Source organism: Eurosta solidaginis, chromosome 5 (assembly GCF_040869045.1).
Source record: "Eurosta solidaginis isolate ZX-2024a chromosome 5, ASM4086904v1, whole genome shotgun sequence".
Taxonomy (NCBI): Eukaryota; Metazoa; Arthropoda; class Insecta; order Diptera; family Tephritidae; genus Eurosta; species Eurosta solidaginis.
This window is the reverse complement of record NC_090323.1, coordinates 267,332,487-267,350,070: the sequence shown is the minus strand read 5'-3', so window position 1 is coordinate 267,350,070 and position 17,584 is coordinate 267,332,487. Positions and strand designations below refer to the sequence as shown.

The 17,584-nt window shown below is 34.8% G+C and overlaps 1 protein-coding gene across 3 annotated transcripts in view; it reads right to left on the bottom strand.

Annotated features, from left to right (window-relative positions):
* Window positions 1-17,053, bottom strand: part of Mocs1 (Molybdenum cofactor synthesis 1) — a 28,835-nt gene extending 11,782 nt beyond the window's left edge. Inside the window, exons 1-6 of one of the 3 annotated variants that reach the window (XM_067790357.1) lie at window positions 16,816-17,053; window positions 16,507-16,756; window positions 9,732-9,831; window positions 8,654-8,821; window positions 7,931-8,303; window positions 5,952-6,259 (exon numbers count right to left, since the gene is read on the bottom strand). In XM_067790357.1, the coding sequence (XP_067646458.1) occupies window positions 5,952-6,259; window positions 7,931-8,303; window positions 8,654-8,821; window positions 9,732-9,831; window positions 16,507-16,740 (1,183 nt within the window). In that variant the 5' untranslated portion in view covers window positions 16,741-16,756; window positions 16,816-17,053. Of the gene's footprint in view, window positions 1-5,951; window positions 6,260-7,930; window positions 8,304-8,653; window positions 8,822-9,731; window positions 9,832-16,506 lie in introns of all 3 variants that reach the window. The other 2 variants (XR_010953803.1, XM_067790358.1) reach the window with 2 other exon arrangements.
* Between the last annotated feature and the right edge of the window lie 531 nt (window positions 17,054-17,584).

Below are 17,584 nucleotides of genomic sequence, written 5' to 3'. Positions count from 1 at the left end.
TGTTATCGTCATAGAAGCTACGCACTTACCAAATTTCACAAGGATTGGTAAATTTTTGTTCGACTTATGGCATTAAAAGTATTCTAGAAAAATTAAATAAAAAAGGGCGAAGGCACGCCCATTTTGGAATTTAAATTTTTTATTAAAATTTGACTTACATTTTTTTTTAAGTGGGCATGTTTGCTCTCCGATTATTTAGGACACATAGTAATAGGAGTAACGTTCCTGCCAAATTTCATCGTGATATCTTCAACGACTGCCAAATTTCAGCTTGAAAAACTTTTAAATTACCTTCTTTTAAAAGTGGGCGGTGCCACACCCATTGTCCAAAATTATACTAATTTTCTATTCTGCGTCATACTAATTTTCTATTCTACCAAATTCCACTGCTTTATCCGTCTTTGGTAATGAATTATCGCATTTTTTCTGTTTTTCGAAATTTTCGATATCGAAAAAGTGGGCGTGGTTATAGTCCGATTTCGTTCAATTTAAATAGCGATCTGAGATGAGTGCCCAGGAACGTACAGACCAAATTTCATTAAGATACCTCAAAATTTACTCAAGTTATCGTGTTTACGGACGGACGGACGTGGCTAAATGAATTTCTTTTTTTGCCCAGATCATTTTGATATATAGAAGTCTATATCTATCTCGATTAGTTTATGCCGTTACAGGGTACCGTTATGCGAACAAAATTAATATACTCTGTGAGCTCTGCTCAGCTGAGTATAAAAATGGACAAATATAAAGCGTTTAGCGTGAATTCGTTAGTGTTGAGCTAAATACAGCTGTAAACACGGAAGTTCTAGCAAAAGTTATTATCATATTGCAGCAGCCCCCCATGCCTGTGACTTAGAATTTTCGCGAGGTGAGGCATACCTGCCGCAAAAGGCAACTGAAATCTACAGATCCAAAGCTTCGAAGGTTAAAAAAACCATTAAAGCGCCAAGTACAAGAATTTGTATCCGAGTGTACCGGATTTATTTCGGCAAAGGACTGTCCACATCCTGCCACTCAAATAAGAACAGCAAACCAAATGTCTTCTTTTTTTATTTTGGTTAATTTTAGAAAACAATTAGCTGGACAAATTTTTACTTCCAATTTTTATAAACTCTTTTGACGCAGCTTTCAAGTCGAATCAATTTAAGCCTGACAAAGTACAAGGTTTGAAGTATCTTCAATTTGATATTTGACATATTTTTACCAAAACTCTCAGATTTTCTTCTGTATAAAAGCCAAAACACGTCAAAAATCAAGCTATCTTGGCGAGACTCAAACCTTGTACTTTGTTAGACTAAAATTTATAAGACTACTACAAATCTGCATTAACAATTTCTTTTTAATTCCAAGTACATAAATATTGCTCAAATTTTCCAATTTTTTCGAAAACGTCGAATATGGATTTAATGGTTTTGGTTATACAAATCATTTATTGTTGTAGCCAAATAAAACCACGGCATATTTTGAAATTTTCATGTAGCTTTTAAAATACATCCCGAATTTTTGAATTTTCAGGGACATAATAGTTGTAAGTTGCGATAACACGTTCCTTCGAAACAATTTTTGAATGAAAATTGGAAAAAAATGTGTTGAATAATAACACTGGTCGACGGCCAAAATTTACCAGAGACGCCGTTATGAAATTCGTATGTAAAACCACCCCTGATTTCGAAAATCGAGTTACCGTTTACCGTTATTCGAAAAAACCAAAAAGGTGGCTCCTTTTAATTACGTATATCTCACGAACGGGTAAAGCAATTGCAAAATCGGAAAGACAATAAAATTTGCTATAAATGCATCATACATTGTTTTTTGCTCAACCAGATAGTTTTCGAGATATTAGCTTATAATTTCAGATTTTTGTTTTTTTTATGAAAAAATATGAAAAAAATTACTTTTTGCGAGGGCAGCATTCCGAAACCACAACTTTTTTTCCAGATGTTTTTTCTTTACGTAAAGCTCTGTCTAATTAAAAAAAAGATAAGCTACCATCGAAGAAAATCGATGCAAAACTACGTAAGTTATAAGCGATCAAATAAAAATACCCAGGTTGGGCAATTTCAACGTATACCTCAAAACGTATGTATGGTATAAAGAAGAGTGAGATATCTAGCTATGCTCTGTTTCTATTTAGTTAAAAGTTCAATTTATGAATGAAATTTCCCATATTTTTAACTTTTTTTTAAATTTATTTATGTTTATACTATATTCTAACAATCTTTATCTTAATTTGATTTTACTATGTAGTCGAAATAATTATGTGTTCTACTTTGACGCTTATTCAGTTTAGGATCGGTTTCTCTTATGACCCATCATTGCGACGTCCCAGAATCCTTGATATCGATTCTCAATTAATTTCATTTGCTGATGAAACCTTTCGCCATGTTCGTCACTTTCGTCGCCAAGATTTGCCGGAAAAAAGCTCAAATGTGAGTGCAGAAAGTGAATTTTTAAGGACATATTTACGCCTGGAAAGAAAATATTAGTTAGGTAAATAAGTTAAAGAATTTTGGGAAACTAATTTTAATAAGCCTTTAAGCCATTTTCGGATAATTATTGATTAAGTCGTTCACTATCTGCTCGTAGTAAGGGCTTTTGTGTCTACCGAGAAAAGAAGCAACGACCTTTTCAAAGGATTCCCACGCTGCTGCCTCAACTGATGAGAGTAGTCTTTTGAATTGATTACTGTTGATCAACTTTTTTATTTGTGCTCTAACAAAAATACCTTCCTTTATCTTGGCTTGAGAAATATCTGGAAAAATTGTTTTCATATAGTCGAATGCTTCGCCTTCTTTGTCCAAAGCCTTAACCAAGTTTTTAATGAGACCGAGCTTGATGTGTAAGGTGGAAGTATGATTTTCTCTTTCTTGACAAAAGGGGTGTATTTGATGTTATCCACACCAACGGTAAACTCGACTCTTTCCGGCCAATCCTTTCTGACGTAGTGGTCCCTACGAGCTCGGCTATCCCACTTGCAAAGGAAGCAGCAGTGCTTGGTGTAGCGACTTTGTAGACCGCATAGCATTGCAACGACTTTGAAATCCGAACATATTTTCCAATCAGGCTCTTCATATTTGATAAATTTGAGTCGTTTTTGCGTTTCCTCGTAGGTTTCCTTTGTATTTACTGCATGTACGATCGGGATAGAAGGCTTTTTGTTACAAATATGCAATAATACAGCCTTCAAACTCAGTTTATTGCTGTCTATGAACAATCGCCAGTCTTTTGAATCATATGTTTGACCAAACTCTTTGAATAAACCAGGAATGTCGTTGCAGTAGCATATACTGTCTTTCTTGGTATAGTGTTTGGAAAATTGTTCGTGACGAGTTCTACAATATATCACCTTAACATCGGATGACACAAATTTAAATTGTTGCATACGAGAAGCGTGGATCTCGGCCTTTTCCTTGGATAGTTCCAAATATCTTATCCAATCATTAAGTTGTGCTTGTGACAGAACGTTTCTCCCGTTTCCCATGCGAAATTCAGTACAACTTGATTCCCCGCACTCAGATATTACTGTTGACAATGGAACTGGATTCGCAACTGCCGTTGAATGTAGTACTGATAATGTCACTGTAGGTACGCTGGCATAGGTTACTCTTCTTGATCTTCCAATGCCAACTACTTTTGTTTGACAAATATAACACTCTATTGAATGGCAAGTAGGTTCTCTCCATATCATTGGTGTATCAAATTTTATTTGTTGTCCTGATTCCGACTGAATCAATTCTACTCGACACGATGTACACAAAGTGTTCGGCGTCCATGGTTTTTCAGCATTTTTAGGCTCAACGCCAAAATACTTGGAGTATAAAGTTTTCATATGATCTGAGAATACTCGTCGTCGCCTTATGATAGTATATTGGCCACACATGAAACAGAACATATCTGGATCGTTATTACAAACAAATTCTCGCTTCCTTTTACTCATTTTATTTTTTTTAATAAATCACGGTTTTGAAATTTGACTAATGAACTGAACTATCTTCGGCGAGCCTTGCAGATGTTATGAAGTTTCAAGGCGCATTAACTCATATTTATACTCGGAACAAGAATAAAATTGAAAAAATCAAATCTTACCTAGACAGAAAGGTTCCTTTTTATACGAAGCCAGGAAAAGAAAATACTACCTGCTTTAGATGTAGGCTTTAAAAATTTTTTTGTGTCTTATAATTTTGAAAATCTACCTGCATACTTACCCATAAGTGACGGAAATACATGTTTATAACTACATGCCTACAGCAGGTTTCGAACCCAACCACTCTTCCTTTCGATGCAACCTCTCTACCTAATATAAAACAACTCGAGTGTTAAAAGTACTATTTGATTTATTTAAACAAAAAGTATTATCATTGTTATGGTGTTATTCGTTTATCCGGATAATATCCCATTTGCACTTTATACCTTTAATATATGTATGTATACATACATTGAAGTTGCGCAACCTGGGTATTTTTATTTGATCGTTTATAACTTACGTAGTTTTGCATCGATTTTATTCGATGATAGCTTATCTTTTTTCTAATTAAACAGAGCTTTATGCAAAGGAAAAATATCTGGATAAAAAGTTGTGGTCTTGGAATGTTGCCCTCGCAAAAAATATTTTTTTTCATATTTTTTCATAAAAAAAACAAAAGTCTGAAATGATAAGCTAACATATCGAAAACTGTCTGGTTGAGCAAAAAACAATGTACGATGTATTCATAGAAAATTTTATCGTCTTTCCGATTCTGTAAACTTTTTTGCAATTGCTTTACCCGTTCGTGAGATATACGTAATTAATGGGAGCCATCTTTTTGGTTTTTTCGAATAACGGTAAATTGCAAATATCTCAAAAACCGTACCAAAGAATCAAAAATGAACTCAATTTTCGAAATCAGCGGGTGATTTTACATACGAATTTCATAACGGCGTTTCTGGTAAAGAGAAAAAGTTGAAATTCGTGGTCCAGTGTAATTATTTATCAACGTTAAGTTTTTATTTTTCCTACAATATTTATTTGTCAACGTTTATGTTCTACGTTTCTGGATACTTATCATGGTAATAATTATGGCGGCCACCGTGGTGTCATGGTAGCGTGCTCCGCCTACCACACCGTATGCCCTGGGTTCACACCCCGGGCAAAGCAACATCAAAATTTTAGAAATAAAATTTTTCAATTAGAAGAAAATTTTTCTAAGCGGGGTCGCCCCTCGGCAGTGTTTGGCAAGCGCCCCGGGTGTATTGCTGCCATGAAAAGCTCTCTGTGAAAACTCATCTGTCTTGCAGATGCCGTTCGGAGTCGGCATAAAACATATAGGTCCCGTCCGGCCAATTTGTAGGGAAAACCAAGAGGAGCACGACGCAAATTGGAAGAGAAGCTCGGCCTTAGATCTCTTCGGAGGTTATCACGCCTTACATTTATTTTTTTTTTTATTATTATGATAATTATTACGATAATTATTACGATCAATAAATTATTTTTTCGTTGGCAACAAAAGTGGAAATTTTAATGAGTGATATTATTTATATCCTTGCTTTATAGTTTTTATTTCCCGATCAAAAATCCCCGAACCAAATTCACGACTCAACGACCAATCAATAACAACATGATCGATGTCAGGCATAGCTCCGTCTAGTCGGCAAATTTTTATAATTTTAGAATTTGAAATTTCTAATTATATTAAAATTAAAACAAGGTTTATCAACCCTGTGTCTTCTAAGGCTGCTCCCTATTCCTTATCACTAAGATCACTTTGAGCAGCTAGAAGAAAGATCTCTGTACTAAATATTGGAATATCTTAGAAAATTTAGCAAATTTGAATGTTTTCTATAAGAAATATAGCATTCATTCTCATAGAAACTTCAAGCCAAATACACCTTTTTTTTTATCCAGCAACAATTACATATCTAATTTGCACTCGTTTATATATATTCTTTTCAGCCGTCTACAACTATTCACTTACCAGCATGTTGTCTTTTCTTGCGACTAACTGCTGTTCCAATCAATGCAATCAAATCGTCTTCAGAGCAATTGGCACGTATGGCATCGCGCAACGAAAACTCTTTATTTCCAAATAAACAAACTTTAATATTTCCATCGGCAGTGAGTCTTAGACGATTGCATGTGCCACAGAAATGCTCTGTCATGGAAGTAATAAAACCAATCTGTCCTTTGAAACCAGGTACACTATAAGCTTTAGATGTATCGTTGGGGCCATTGGGTAATGCTTGGAAGTCAGGCCATTTTTTTCTTATAATCTCCAATGTTTCCCTGCAATTAAATAATTTCTGTGCAATTGTTTTGTGATATAAGGTTACACTATACGAGTATTGAACGATAGTAAAAGAGTAATTTCTCAGTTTTTCGAAATTAGCCCCAAAAACATTGCTATTGGAATGGCTCTCTTGTTTTTTTCTCATTTCGTCGATATAATTTTTATTTTTTCACTCTTACATATCACCTATCCTAGTAGAAACGTCGTTACATAAAATTTTTGATAAAAAGGACGTATCTCAGACAAACTATTAATAGGACCGTATCTCAACAACAACATCAAAGAAGTCGCTAATGAAGTCGTATCTCAGGAGGCCGGGAAAAGGGTTGTAATTGAAATACAATTTTTTGACAGAAGAGATATGAACTTAATTTAGCTTAATAATTTTTCACAAATCGTTAACGTTTCAAGATGCTAAACTATACTATATAGGACACATGAATCTATTATCTCGTTTCCCAAGTCATGTTTTTTGCGAAATATGAATTAGAGATAAATTAAGTTAAATTCGAAGCTTTGTTGGCAAAAAAAATATATTTTTTTAAAGTATACATATGAGAAACGTCCTTCTTAACAAAACTTTTAAGTTACGACCTTTCTATTAGGATAGGCCGATTAATACCAGAAACCGTATCGTGTTTTACGATCATGGATCGGGCACCATTTTCACTCAAACGATAGATATTAAACGGTCAAGCTTTTTTTTTGAAAATGACAATCAATTATGGATATTATGAGTACGAATTGTCCCAATCTCACATACATATGCATGTGTTTACTCCGATTCACCATCTTAGAGGTATTGTGATTTCAAAAACAGTTTTCGATCACGGATCGTAATACATGATACGGGTGTGTTATCTGAGGCCAAATGTAAAATTTTCGAAAAGCTCATACATAGGTCATTAATAAAAGGAAATCAAATGCGAAAAAAAGGCAGAGCACGCTCACATTTTCAATTTTTTAGGCTTTTGAATAAATAAATTTAAAAAAATATATGACGGAGGGTCGAAATAAGCACATCGAAAGCCCATAACTTCATTTGGGAGACTAACTTTGAAAAACGAAGAAATTACGTTTTTTGCTTTTTGATTTATTCCAAAGCCCAACCAGATACTGTACAGTGTAATTTCCATAACGCCGCCTTGAAGTGTAAACCTGCTTACCGACACAAAAAAAACTGTAGATAGGAAGCTAAATAATATTTTATATATGTATGTAAATGAAATGGTATTAACTTGGGACCGATTTTCTAAAATTATAAGTCCTTAAAAGATATGAGATAGATCCCCCCAATAAGTATACCGAAATTATCAGGATCACGAGCTGAGCTGATTTAGCCATGTCCCTCTCTCTGTCTGTTTGAACTCAACTAGTCTCTAAATTTTTTAGATATCTTGATGAAATTTGGTGAGAGGGTATATTTGGGTGTCTGATAAATTATTGGTCGGAATCAAGATCAGATATGAGCATTACCAGTCAATTATGTATTTGAGACTTTTCTGACTGTTCGGATATTATCCCGCCATTCTTTTTTCATTGAAATCATGAAAGTTGTCACTGTTTTGTCTTTAGTTATGTCCTGCCTTACCAAACTGCATCAACAAAAATGGTACTTAGCAGGATTCCACTCCAAGCTGACATTGTTTCAATCTGTAACCACATACTTATAAGATACCAATAGCTCGGTTTGCCATTTATTGCCAGTAAATGGCATATACTCTATAAATCGTACATCCACCGCGCGATCTCTGGTAAACTCGACAAAATCACAAATTTCATCCTCATTGAAGTTACGCATGAGTACACAATTTATTTTTGGTTTAAAGCCCAATTGTACGGCTAAGTGTATGCCGGCTATTACACGTTCCCAACCTTTTCGTCGCGTGATTTCTTCGAAACGTTTTGGTCGCAATGTATCTAAACTGATATTAATTGCATCCAATCCAGCACGTTGCATTGGCACTAAGAGTCGAGTTAGCACGAGAGCATTCGTTGTGATGCCAACATTTTCAAGTTTTGGTATTGTTTTCAGTTTTGCTGTAATAAACAAAGGATTTGTGTATATATTAATACGTTGATAAACTTCAGACCCAAAGCTATCGCTAAAACTGCATAGTCTAAAATATCTTAAACAGTATCCAGTGTGCAGAAAAGTATCCAACACTGTCACTAAACAGCAGCTGCTACACTTCTACATAGGACTTACGCGGTTATTCGTTATGACAACATGGTACTAAATCTTGCATACTTTTCTGCGCAGTTCATACTTTTTAGAGATTTTTGGTGATGGAGCGTTAGTAAAGGTTGGAATCAGTTAACTAATTTCATTAGATTACGTCTGGCGGAAAAAATTTATTCTAGTACGTTTTCCACTTTCATTTCCTTACCAATGATATCTACTATATCTCGCCGTACCGTTGGTTCGCCGCCCGTCAAACGAATTTTACGAATTCCTTGCTCAACGAAAATTCGTGCCAAGTAGAGGATTTCATCAGTTGTTAGAATATTTGATTTTGGTTGTAATTGTACGCCCTCTTCTGGCATGCAGTACTGACCTTGAAATTTTGTAGGTTTGTAAACATATTATTAATAAATTAATGAAGCATGAACCATCATGGTTGTATTCTATGCAGAATTTGATTATAACAATTTGTGCATCTCTACAACCGCATAAAATAATTGCAAGTTATCTTATCTAAATTAAGTGTTATTTACTTAAATAACAACGTTTTGCAATTTAAAAAGAAAAAAACGACGTTCTGCGCCCATACCTCTTACAACGCCCAATTTTGTACTTTCCGAACTAAAGTAAAACTGACAAATAATTAAAATTGGCAAAACCGGATGGGTAACACTCTCAGCGTTAACACAGAGAAAACGGACCCAAAACCTTTAAATTCATATGCGAAGATGCCTTTATTTACTATCTTTTATCTTCCTCTCAATTGTCAGGGAACTGAGAACAGGAAGAAATTTCGAATAAAATCCGACTAGTTCTGACATTAACGGGATCGCATCTACAATTTGAGCAGTAACGCTCAAATTGGAAGAGTTTTCCACGCAATACGGGTCACAGATCCCGCAAAACGGTGGTCAAACGAAAGATACATGAGTATATTATGGCCAAAAACAGCCACAAATTTGATAGGCACGGACTAAATATAAATTACTGAAAGTGTGTGTACTGTGTCAATCATATCATTATTTTATAAGATCTCGAATCAGCAGTAGTATAGGTCCTAGAAATCTTCTATGTAGTATTACTAAAGAGGTTGGTGTTGATATATCAAAAATCCTGCATTTTTATAAATGTTTCCCAGCTCGGTCGTCGAGCAAACTTCTGGTAACACTATGGACACATTCAGTCCTACAGACCGCCAAACTTAACTTATTACATTATTATACCCAACTTTAAAGTAAAAATTTAAATTTTCTACCGCCAATGAATTTTTTTTGCTTACTCACATCGCAAGTTACAACGTTCCGTTAAAGAAATCCGCAGATACGTGTGATGGCGTCCAAATGAGTCTGTTAATGGATCAAGGCTTATCGGCTTAACTTGTAACTGAAAACATAAATAAGCGAAATATAAGTCAAGTAAAAATGATCGCTCGTGAAATTTATGGAAGTCTAAGTCGTTTGAGATATGGATGGGACAATTGTACGCAATATTTCATCTTTGTTGAAGCATTCTGATAAAAGCAGCTAAATTTCCATTAACATTAATAATTATTAATTTCGTTTCCCTTTTTAATTTTAATGATTAATTAATTTTTTGCACAGCACCTAGCAACTAATAATTAATTAATTAAAAAAATAATTAAAAGTAATCATGATTATTGGCCATTAAAAAATTATCAAAAATAGTTAAAAAAGGTACCCATTGTTTTAAATTAAATACAATCATATGATTAAGAACAATTAAGTAATTAAAAATAATCAAACAATTAAAATTAATCAAAAAATTAAAATTAATCAAACAATTAATAATTAAATTTAATTATTTGACTAATTCAATTACTTAATTATTTTTGATTATCTAATTATTTCCAATTATATGATTATTTTGAATTATTAACATGAAAGAGAAAATGTTTGAAGTAAGAAATAAGTGGCTGAAACCAATTGTACTATTGCATTTACATACTTGTGCTAACTCAAGAAATATAAGATACATATTTATTCTTACTGATATTGTCAATTGTCGCTGCTTTTTGTGAAAACTTTTAAAAAGTAAATTGGAGAGCGTAAATTTTGGCTTATTACACCACAGACGCAAGTATATATCTGTATATATATGTATTTTTTTTTATATTATGATGCTGGAAAAACACAGAAATAATTAAAATTAATTAAAAATGATATTTTAATTGTATTAATTATGCAATTTATATAATCAAAATTAATCGACATTAATCAAATAATTATATTATTTAATTAAAAATAATCAAAATTAATTAAAATAATCAAATAATTATGTTTATCATTCCATAAGACAAACGAAAAAATAATTAAAAACAATCAACATTGTTTGTATTAATTATGCAATTAAAAATAATTAATTAATTAATTACAAAATTTTTATGAAAATAATTAATTAATAATCATTAAAAGGACATACCTACTGACACTTAATCATTAAACAATTGGCTGAGGAAAACTCATTATAATTAATAATCATTAAAATTTTTAATCATTATTTAACAGGTCTGATCTTAACATAATGAGCAAATTATTATAAGTTGTGTGCGACAAAAAATAGATGGAATCCATAAGTAAAGTTATATATAACATGAACTTTGCAATTATATTGTGACGAATATTAGCATCACTAATTGATACCTCATCCCTAAGGTTATTAAATAAAGGCACAACAACATTAAAGCAAGTTACATAAATATATTAATTATCATTTTCCCACATACATACATACAAGGCAACGAAGATACTCATAAACACATGTAGTCATCAGCCGAAGTAGTACTCACATATACACGCGCATATGACTATGCGAGAGGCTATAAACTATAATTACACACGCATATAGCCAGGCCCGACGAGAGGGAAGGGGGAATGGGGGGGATTCCCCCCGGGCCCGGGGTTTCTGAGGGGACCAGCGATTTAGAGGTATGAAGGAATTTTTTTTAATGCAGGAGTCTTTAGTTGTTCCATGTGCAATTTTAAAGCCGAATTTCAAAAGCAACGAATATTTGCATTTCGTTTTAATATTATAGTGAAGTTTGAAAAATATTTTGAAAAGTCCCTTTCCTTAAAATTTAAGAATAAATATGGCTGGCTCAAAACGCTTATAAAACACAATTTCTATTACTCAACTGACGCAAACATGTTTTCAACGTAACACTAATCAATTCAAACTTTTAATGAACAGGTAATCACTGAAACTCAAAAGTGGAAAGAAATTTTATATAGAATTTTGGACACTAATTTATTTTTCGGTGAAAGAGGCCTAGCTTTCAAAGGCGAAAGTATATATCTTGGTGAACGAAACAATGGAAACTGTTTGGGCATCGTATAACTCATAAGCCATTATGATCCGACACTTAGAGATCATTTGGAGAAAGTTAAGATTTCAAAACAGTAGCACAAACGTTTACAGGTTCACTATCTTTCTCCAGACATTCAGAACAAGTTCATAGAAATTTTTTCAAAACACGAGAGGGAAACTATATTAGATCAAAGCAAGAAAGCCAAGTATTTTGCTATTATCGTTGATTCTACGCCTGATGCTAGTCACGCTGAAAAGACTACGTTCATTTTGCGCTACCTCCATTTCAATTCGAAAGCAACAAATTTTACAATTCAAGAACGGTTTTTGGCTTTCGTGGATCATAACCAAAGAAACTGGTGGGGAAATCGCTGATTTAATATGCCATACTCTATGTAAACATGAATTCCCATTAAAAGATTGTCGTGCACAAGGGCACGATAACAGCGCCAAAATGAAAGGAGCTTGCAACGGAGCACAACGTCACGTTCTCGACAAAAACTCGAATGCTGATTACTCGCCTTGTGCAACCCACAGTTTCAATTTATGTGGTAAGGCTGCAATTACTTTCTTCGGAGTTGTACAAAAATGTTTTACTATTTTCAGCACCACTCCACAACGATGGGACATCCTCAAACAAAAATGTACCGAGCTCTCTTCACAGTCTTTCAGACACTAGGTGGTCGGCTAGAATTGAGGCCATCAGACCATTCGCAAACCATGTTCCAGGATTAACACAAGCACTAAACGGAATACTTAAGCTAAATTTGACTGCACAAGCATACGGAGATGTTACCGGCATTCTCAAGTAAATCAACAAGTTAGAATGTATCTTGTATCAATTTGGTTCAAAATACTGACTACCATTAATGAAAGAAACGTCGTACTCCAAGCTAGAGACGTCACCATAGATGTTGAGGCCCGACATCTAGATGCCTTATTAGATGATTTGAAGTTGAAGAGGAATCAATGGGAAACAATTTTAAACGAATGCAAAACAGTTGCTATTCAATTGAACATCTCGCCAAAGTTTCCGGACATTCGAAAGAGAAATACGTTTTGAAGATAATGGAAATGAGATGATTACGGATGATCCAGAGTCTGAGTTTAAAAACAATACATTCTTGGAGATCGTTGATTCGGTAATCACTGGCATTACTGAACGATTTGCAGGTATGTGAAATTTGACGAGACGTTTTCGATTTTGTGGCAATTTGAAGACATGGATGAAACTACGGTTCGGGCGAGCGCAGCAAAATTGGTCGAAAAGTACAAGTCTGACGTTTCTCAAATCTTAGAATGCGAATTAATTCTCTTGAAACACATTTACGAAGCAAATTTTGATAAAGGTCTGTCACCTTTGGAATTGCTAAATGCTATCTACATATGTTCAAAATCTGTATACAATTTTCCCCACTATTTGTGTTGCTTTACGTATCTTTTGCACTATACTTGTCACTGTAGCTAGTGCAGAACGTTCCTTCAGCATCCTTGCAAGAATCAAAAACTTTTATAGATCATGTTCATCTCAAGAGTGAGCTTCAGGACTTACTACACCTTGTGTTGAATCCGTTTTGGCAAGACAGTTAAATTTTGATATTATTATAAAAAAAGTTGAAGCGAAAAAAGCAAGAAAAGTCACTCTTTGATATCCGAACCTTCTATATTGAATAATTAAAAATTATAATCATCATTATATTTATTAGAAATGTACTTAAACTAACTAGAAAAGATTATTTGAAACAATATGTGGCTGTTAAAAGAGAATTTTATTTCTACGTTACAATAAAATGGTAAAAATAGTATTTTCAGCTCTTAGTCCAAAAATCATTTAGTTGATGTGGCAAAAATTTGTTTGATGTAATGCATCAATATTGATTCATGAACGAGACGTCATTAATTCAAATTAATCAAATGTATTAGTGGATTTTTTATAGGGGGCCCGTAAATTGTTGAGTCCAGGGCCTGTATTTTCTCTCTACGGCCCTGCATAGAAGCGAAGTTACTAGACCTTAGGAGAAATGGGTGAATGAGGCAACAGAGACTAAAAAAGCAGCGCGAGCTGAGTAGTCAGTAATCAGTTTGATTTAAATACGCTATTAGTTGCGAAGTGAAGTATAATTGTAGACTAATAAAGACCATTTTGCAATACAGAATATTGGAGTTATTTATTCGACAGTTCAGTGATACGAACGTTAACAGAAGGTTGCAAATAAGCGGAATTTCCCAAAATTCTATACAATATGGAAATCTCGTAAAAATAATTGATTTTTCTTAAGAAATTTTATTGCTATAATTTAAATATATGAGTGTCACAGAATTTGTCACGGGTGGGACTTGCTTGAATTAAAAGTGTTTAACGACCTTGCTTTACGTCATGGAATCATTCAAGATTCAAGGGCCATGAAAAAAACTGCTTCAGTGATGTCGTATTTCGATTAAAATTTCTACTGGACGTAGTTAGTTGATATCTCTATTAGGATTATAAGTCATATTAGGAGTGCCTTCTCACAATATTTGTATCTACATTGCTTCTAGTTTTACAAGGAAACTTATCTCCACACCAAGGTTCACTTCCATGGAACCTCCGGACATCGATTACTAAATGGAATAACACCCGACTCAACTACCTAATTACTCCAATTTTTGGTCCGAATTCGGAGCAAATTACCATTACCGCACTTAATGGGTTAAGAGGTTTAGGGTATCCTTCCGGCAAGATCTGTGCTTATAGTAAGAGTCGACTAAAATCTAGACATTGATGTCCCGTTCCAGTCGGTCTATCCGACGGATACTTTGCGGTGTGAGTGCGGTTCCGTGTCCGATTACTTATCGGTTGCTCTCTTGTTCAATAGCTACACTATTATGTAGTTTGGTCCTATCTTACTCCTTTGCGCCATGCCCGCTCTTTACAGTGGTTTATTGAGATGATGAAAAGAGATTTTCTGATACAAAGGTAATATCAGGGGTGGACTATACAAAACCTGGCCGTAGATAGGTCAGTAACATGCCGGTGCTCAGTATGACCAGATCAAGCCAGGCGGCTATCTATAGAGTTAACTTCTCTTAAGTGTAGGCCTGGGTCCTTGAAATCTAACTTATCTCTAAGCACGTACTTAGGATCATTCGAAGACAGTATTATTAACCCCAGCGTTCCCGTACTTACGCTTTTTGGGCAGCACAGCTTGGTATGTGGATGCCAGCGTCCATGATCCAGATAGTGGCAGCACCTTTTTCGTATGGGTGGCAGTCAATTTTGTCCTTCTTATAGCAGTGATTTGCACCGTCCAATAGGTGCGATCACTCACAAAGTGTCATCGATATTCTCAAACGGAATTCCAAGGAGCCTTGCAGTGTCAAAAGGGTTGTAGGCGGGTGTTGGTTCCACATTGTAATTGAAAAGAGGGTTCGTGTCTTTTAGAGACATATTCAATGCAGGACATACATGCATTGCATATGTCAGGATTGATCCTGGATAAGTAAGTCTTCAACCTACTGCACTATCCAGATCGAAGTTGTGCCAGAGCGACGCCCGTCTAATTGGGAAGTTTGCTTTCCTCAACTGCGTGTTTCTTGGATTGGACTCTGACAACGGGGTTCGCCGGGCATTTAACGACAAAAGGCTTTGCTGACACGTCGTGGACGAGGCTGAGGACCTGGTTATACTCAACTCGTTCAAACAGCTGAATTCCTGTGTATCGGATTCCTACATAGTGCTTGAAGAACCGACTCCTTATGTGCCTGGGAGGCGGGGCCACTTCAATCAGATGTCTTTTAGGGTGCCCAGGTTTTTAAGTATTTTTCAGCATTTCTGCTTATATCCTGGTTCCATAAGTAGACATTCAGTGTCAGTTCTGAGCGCGGTGTTTTGACAACTCGCTAAAAATGTCACTATCGAACGTCGCACCCAATATTTTTGACGCGGAGTCGTTGGGGTAATGCCATCGACGTGAATTACAAATATTGCCGCCATTTGCCAAGTCCTAACTTTATAAGGTTCGCTGGTGAGAGCATAGCTGACTATAATCGGGAACGAATTTGTACGGTAGATAACCTTTTGCAGCACCAGGTGTCTCTCTGAAGGTGTTGTATAGCCCAGATGGGTTTACGTAGGTTACGGTGCAGTTTTATATCTATTTTGCACAATACTGGCATGTTTGAATTAAATATAAGTATAAGCTCCAGTTACTTTGTGCGGGTGGCTTGGAATCACGTCCTCTGCAACCTCCCACACATCGCAGCCCTACTCGTTGTGTGTTAAATATACATCATCTGCTCGAAATCACGTCCATTCCGACAGCACTAATAATCAATAGTTACTTTGGGCGGGTGGCTTGGAATTCCATTCTTTCCAACCTCCCACACATCGCAGCCCTACTTATTGTATGTTAAATATACATCATCTGCTCGAAATCACGTTAAATCCGACAGCACTAATAATCAATTCCGTTGCTCGGCATCACAGTCCATCCCGACAACTGATTTAATAATATATATCCATATTTTATAATATAATTTTGCTCACTATGTATGCTTCTGTAACTTGCTCTGTAATCCGTAATTATATTTAGTCTGATTAATTGTAAAATTTGAAAAAATTCGAATTTCGAAAAACTTTCAAGACAGTATTTAAAATTTTTTTTATTTCAACGAAAAAAATGTTAAGCCAAAAAAATATACCATCGAAAAATTCTGATACAATTCAGAAAGTTTAACCATTATGTATTTACAAACCTTTTTCGAATATTGCTGCACTAAATTGGCTGTGGGAAGAGCAGCTACGTCTGGCGTCGCTTTATTTTGTTTTATTGCTAGGGCATGTGGTTTGTTTGCCGGTTCCAATATTGACTCCGTAACACTTGTTGCTATCGTCGCATAATTTAAGCAATTATTAGATCCACAGCTCAACGAGGCAGTTATTGATCCGATATTTTTTATAAAAATGCTCATCCTAAGTGTCGAATTCATGGTGAAATCAATAACCCTATTATCAGCACTTCTTTATATTATCTTGATGATTACAGCTTTTTCAATAATATTTACTTGTCTTGACTTGTTTACGCCCCACTCAGACGGAAAATAAACCGAAGGAATACGCCAGGCAATTTTAATGAATACAATTCACCTGTTTTTTTTTTTAATGCATAATAATGAAAATAATCGTTTCAATTACAACATTTATATACATATGAGATACGAGTTAGTAGTTAAACGTTTATGTAGGTATGTATAAGCGTTAACATTATTAATATATTTCCTTTTCGAAGTTAAACAACTGCCGGCGTCGAGCTTCAATTGTATACTAAACATACGAAAATTATTTGCAATTCTTTTAATAATAAACAAGTAAGGACGGGACTGTCTTCGGCTGTGCCGAAGACTTCATACCTTTCATGAATGGGGCTGAACAATAATGCTATCCCATTCGTAATCTCCAAATAATCGGCTGTATAAGATAAGAAATATATAGTGAACAGATGTACATACCTAAGCAATTTTTAAGATAAATATAAAACAAGTAAAGGTGTCTAAGTTCGGGTGTTATATACTCAGCGTGAGCTTCATTTCAGATAAATTACTATTCTACATAACACGTGTCTCCCAATTTCTTCTTACAGCAAAACTTGATAAGTAAAATATCATTGATTCAAAACTATTTTTTGCTAAGTTATAGCTTATTATTCTTGTCTACGACCCTTTTAAACTTGTTTTATATCTAATTTCATTACGATATGTTAATTTTTCTTTGAGTTGTGGCTTCCGAAACATAGACAATTGCTTAGTCATAAAAGGGGCGGTGTCACGCCCATTT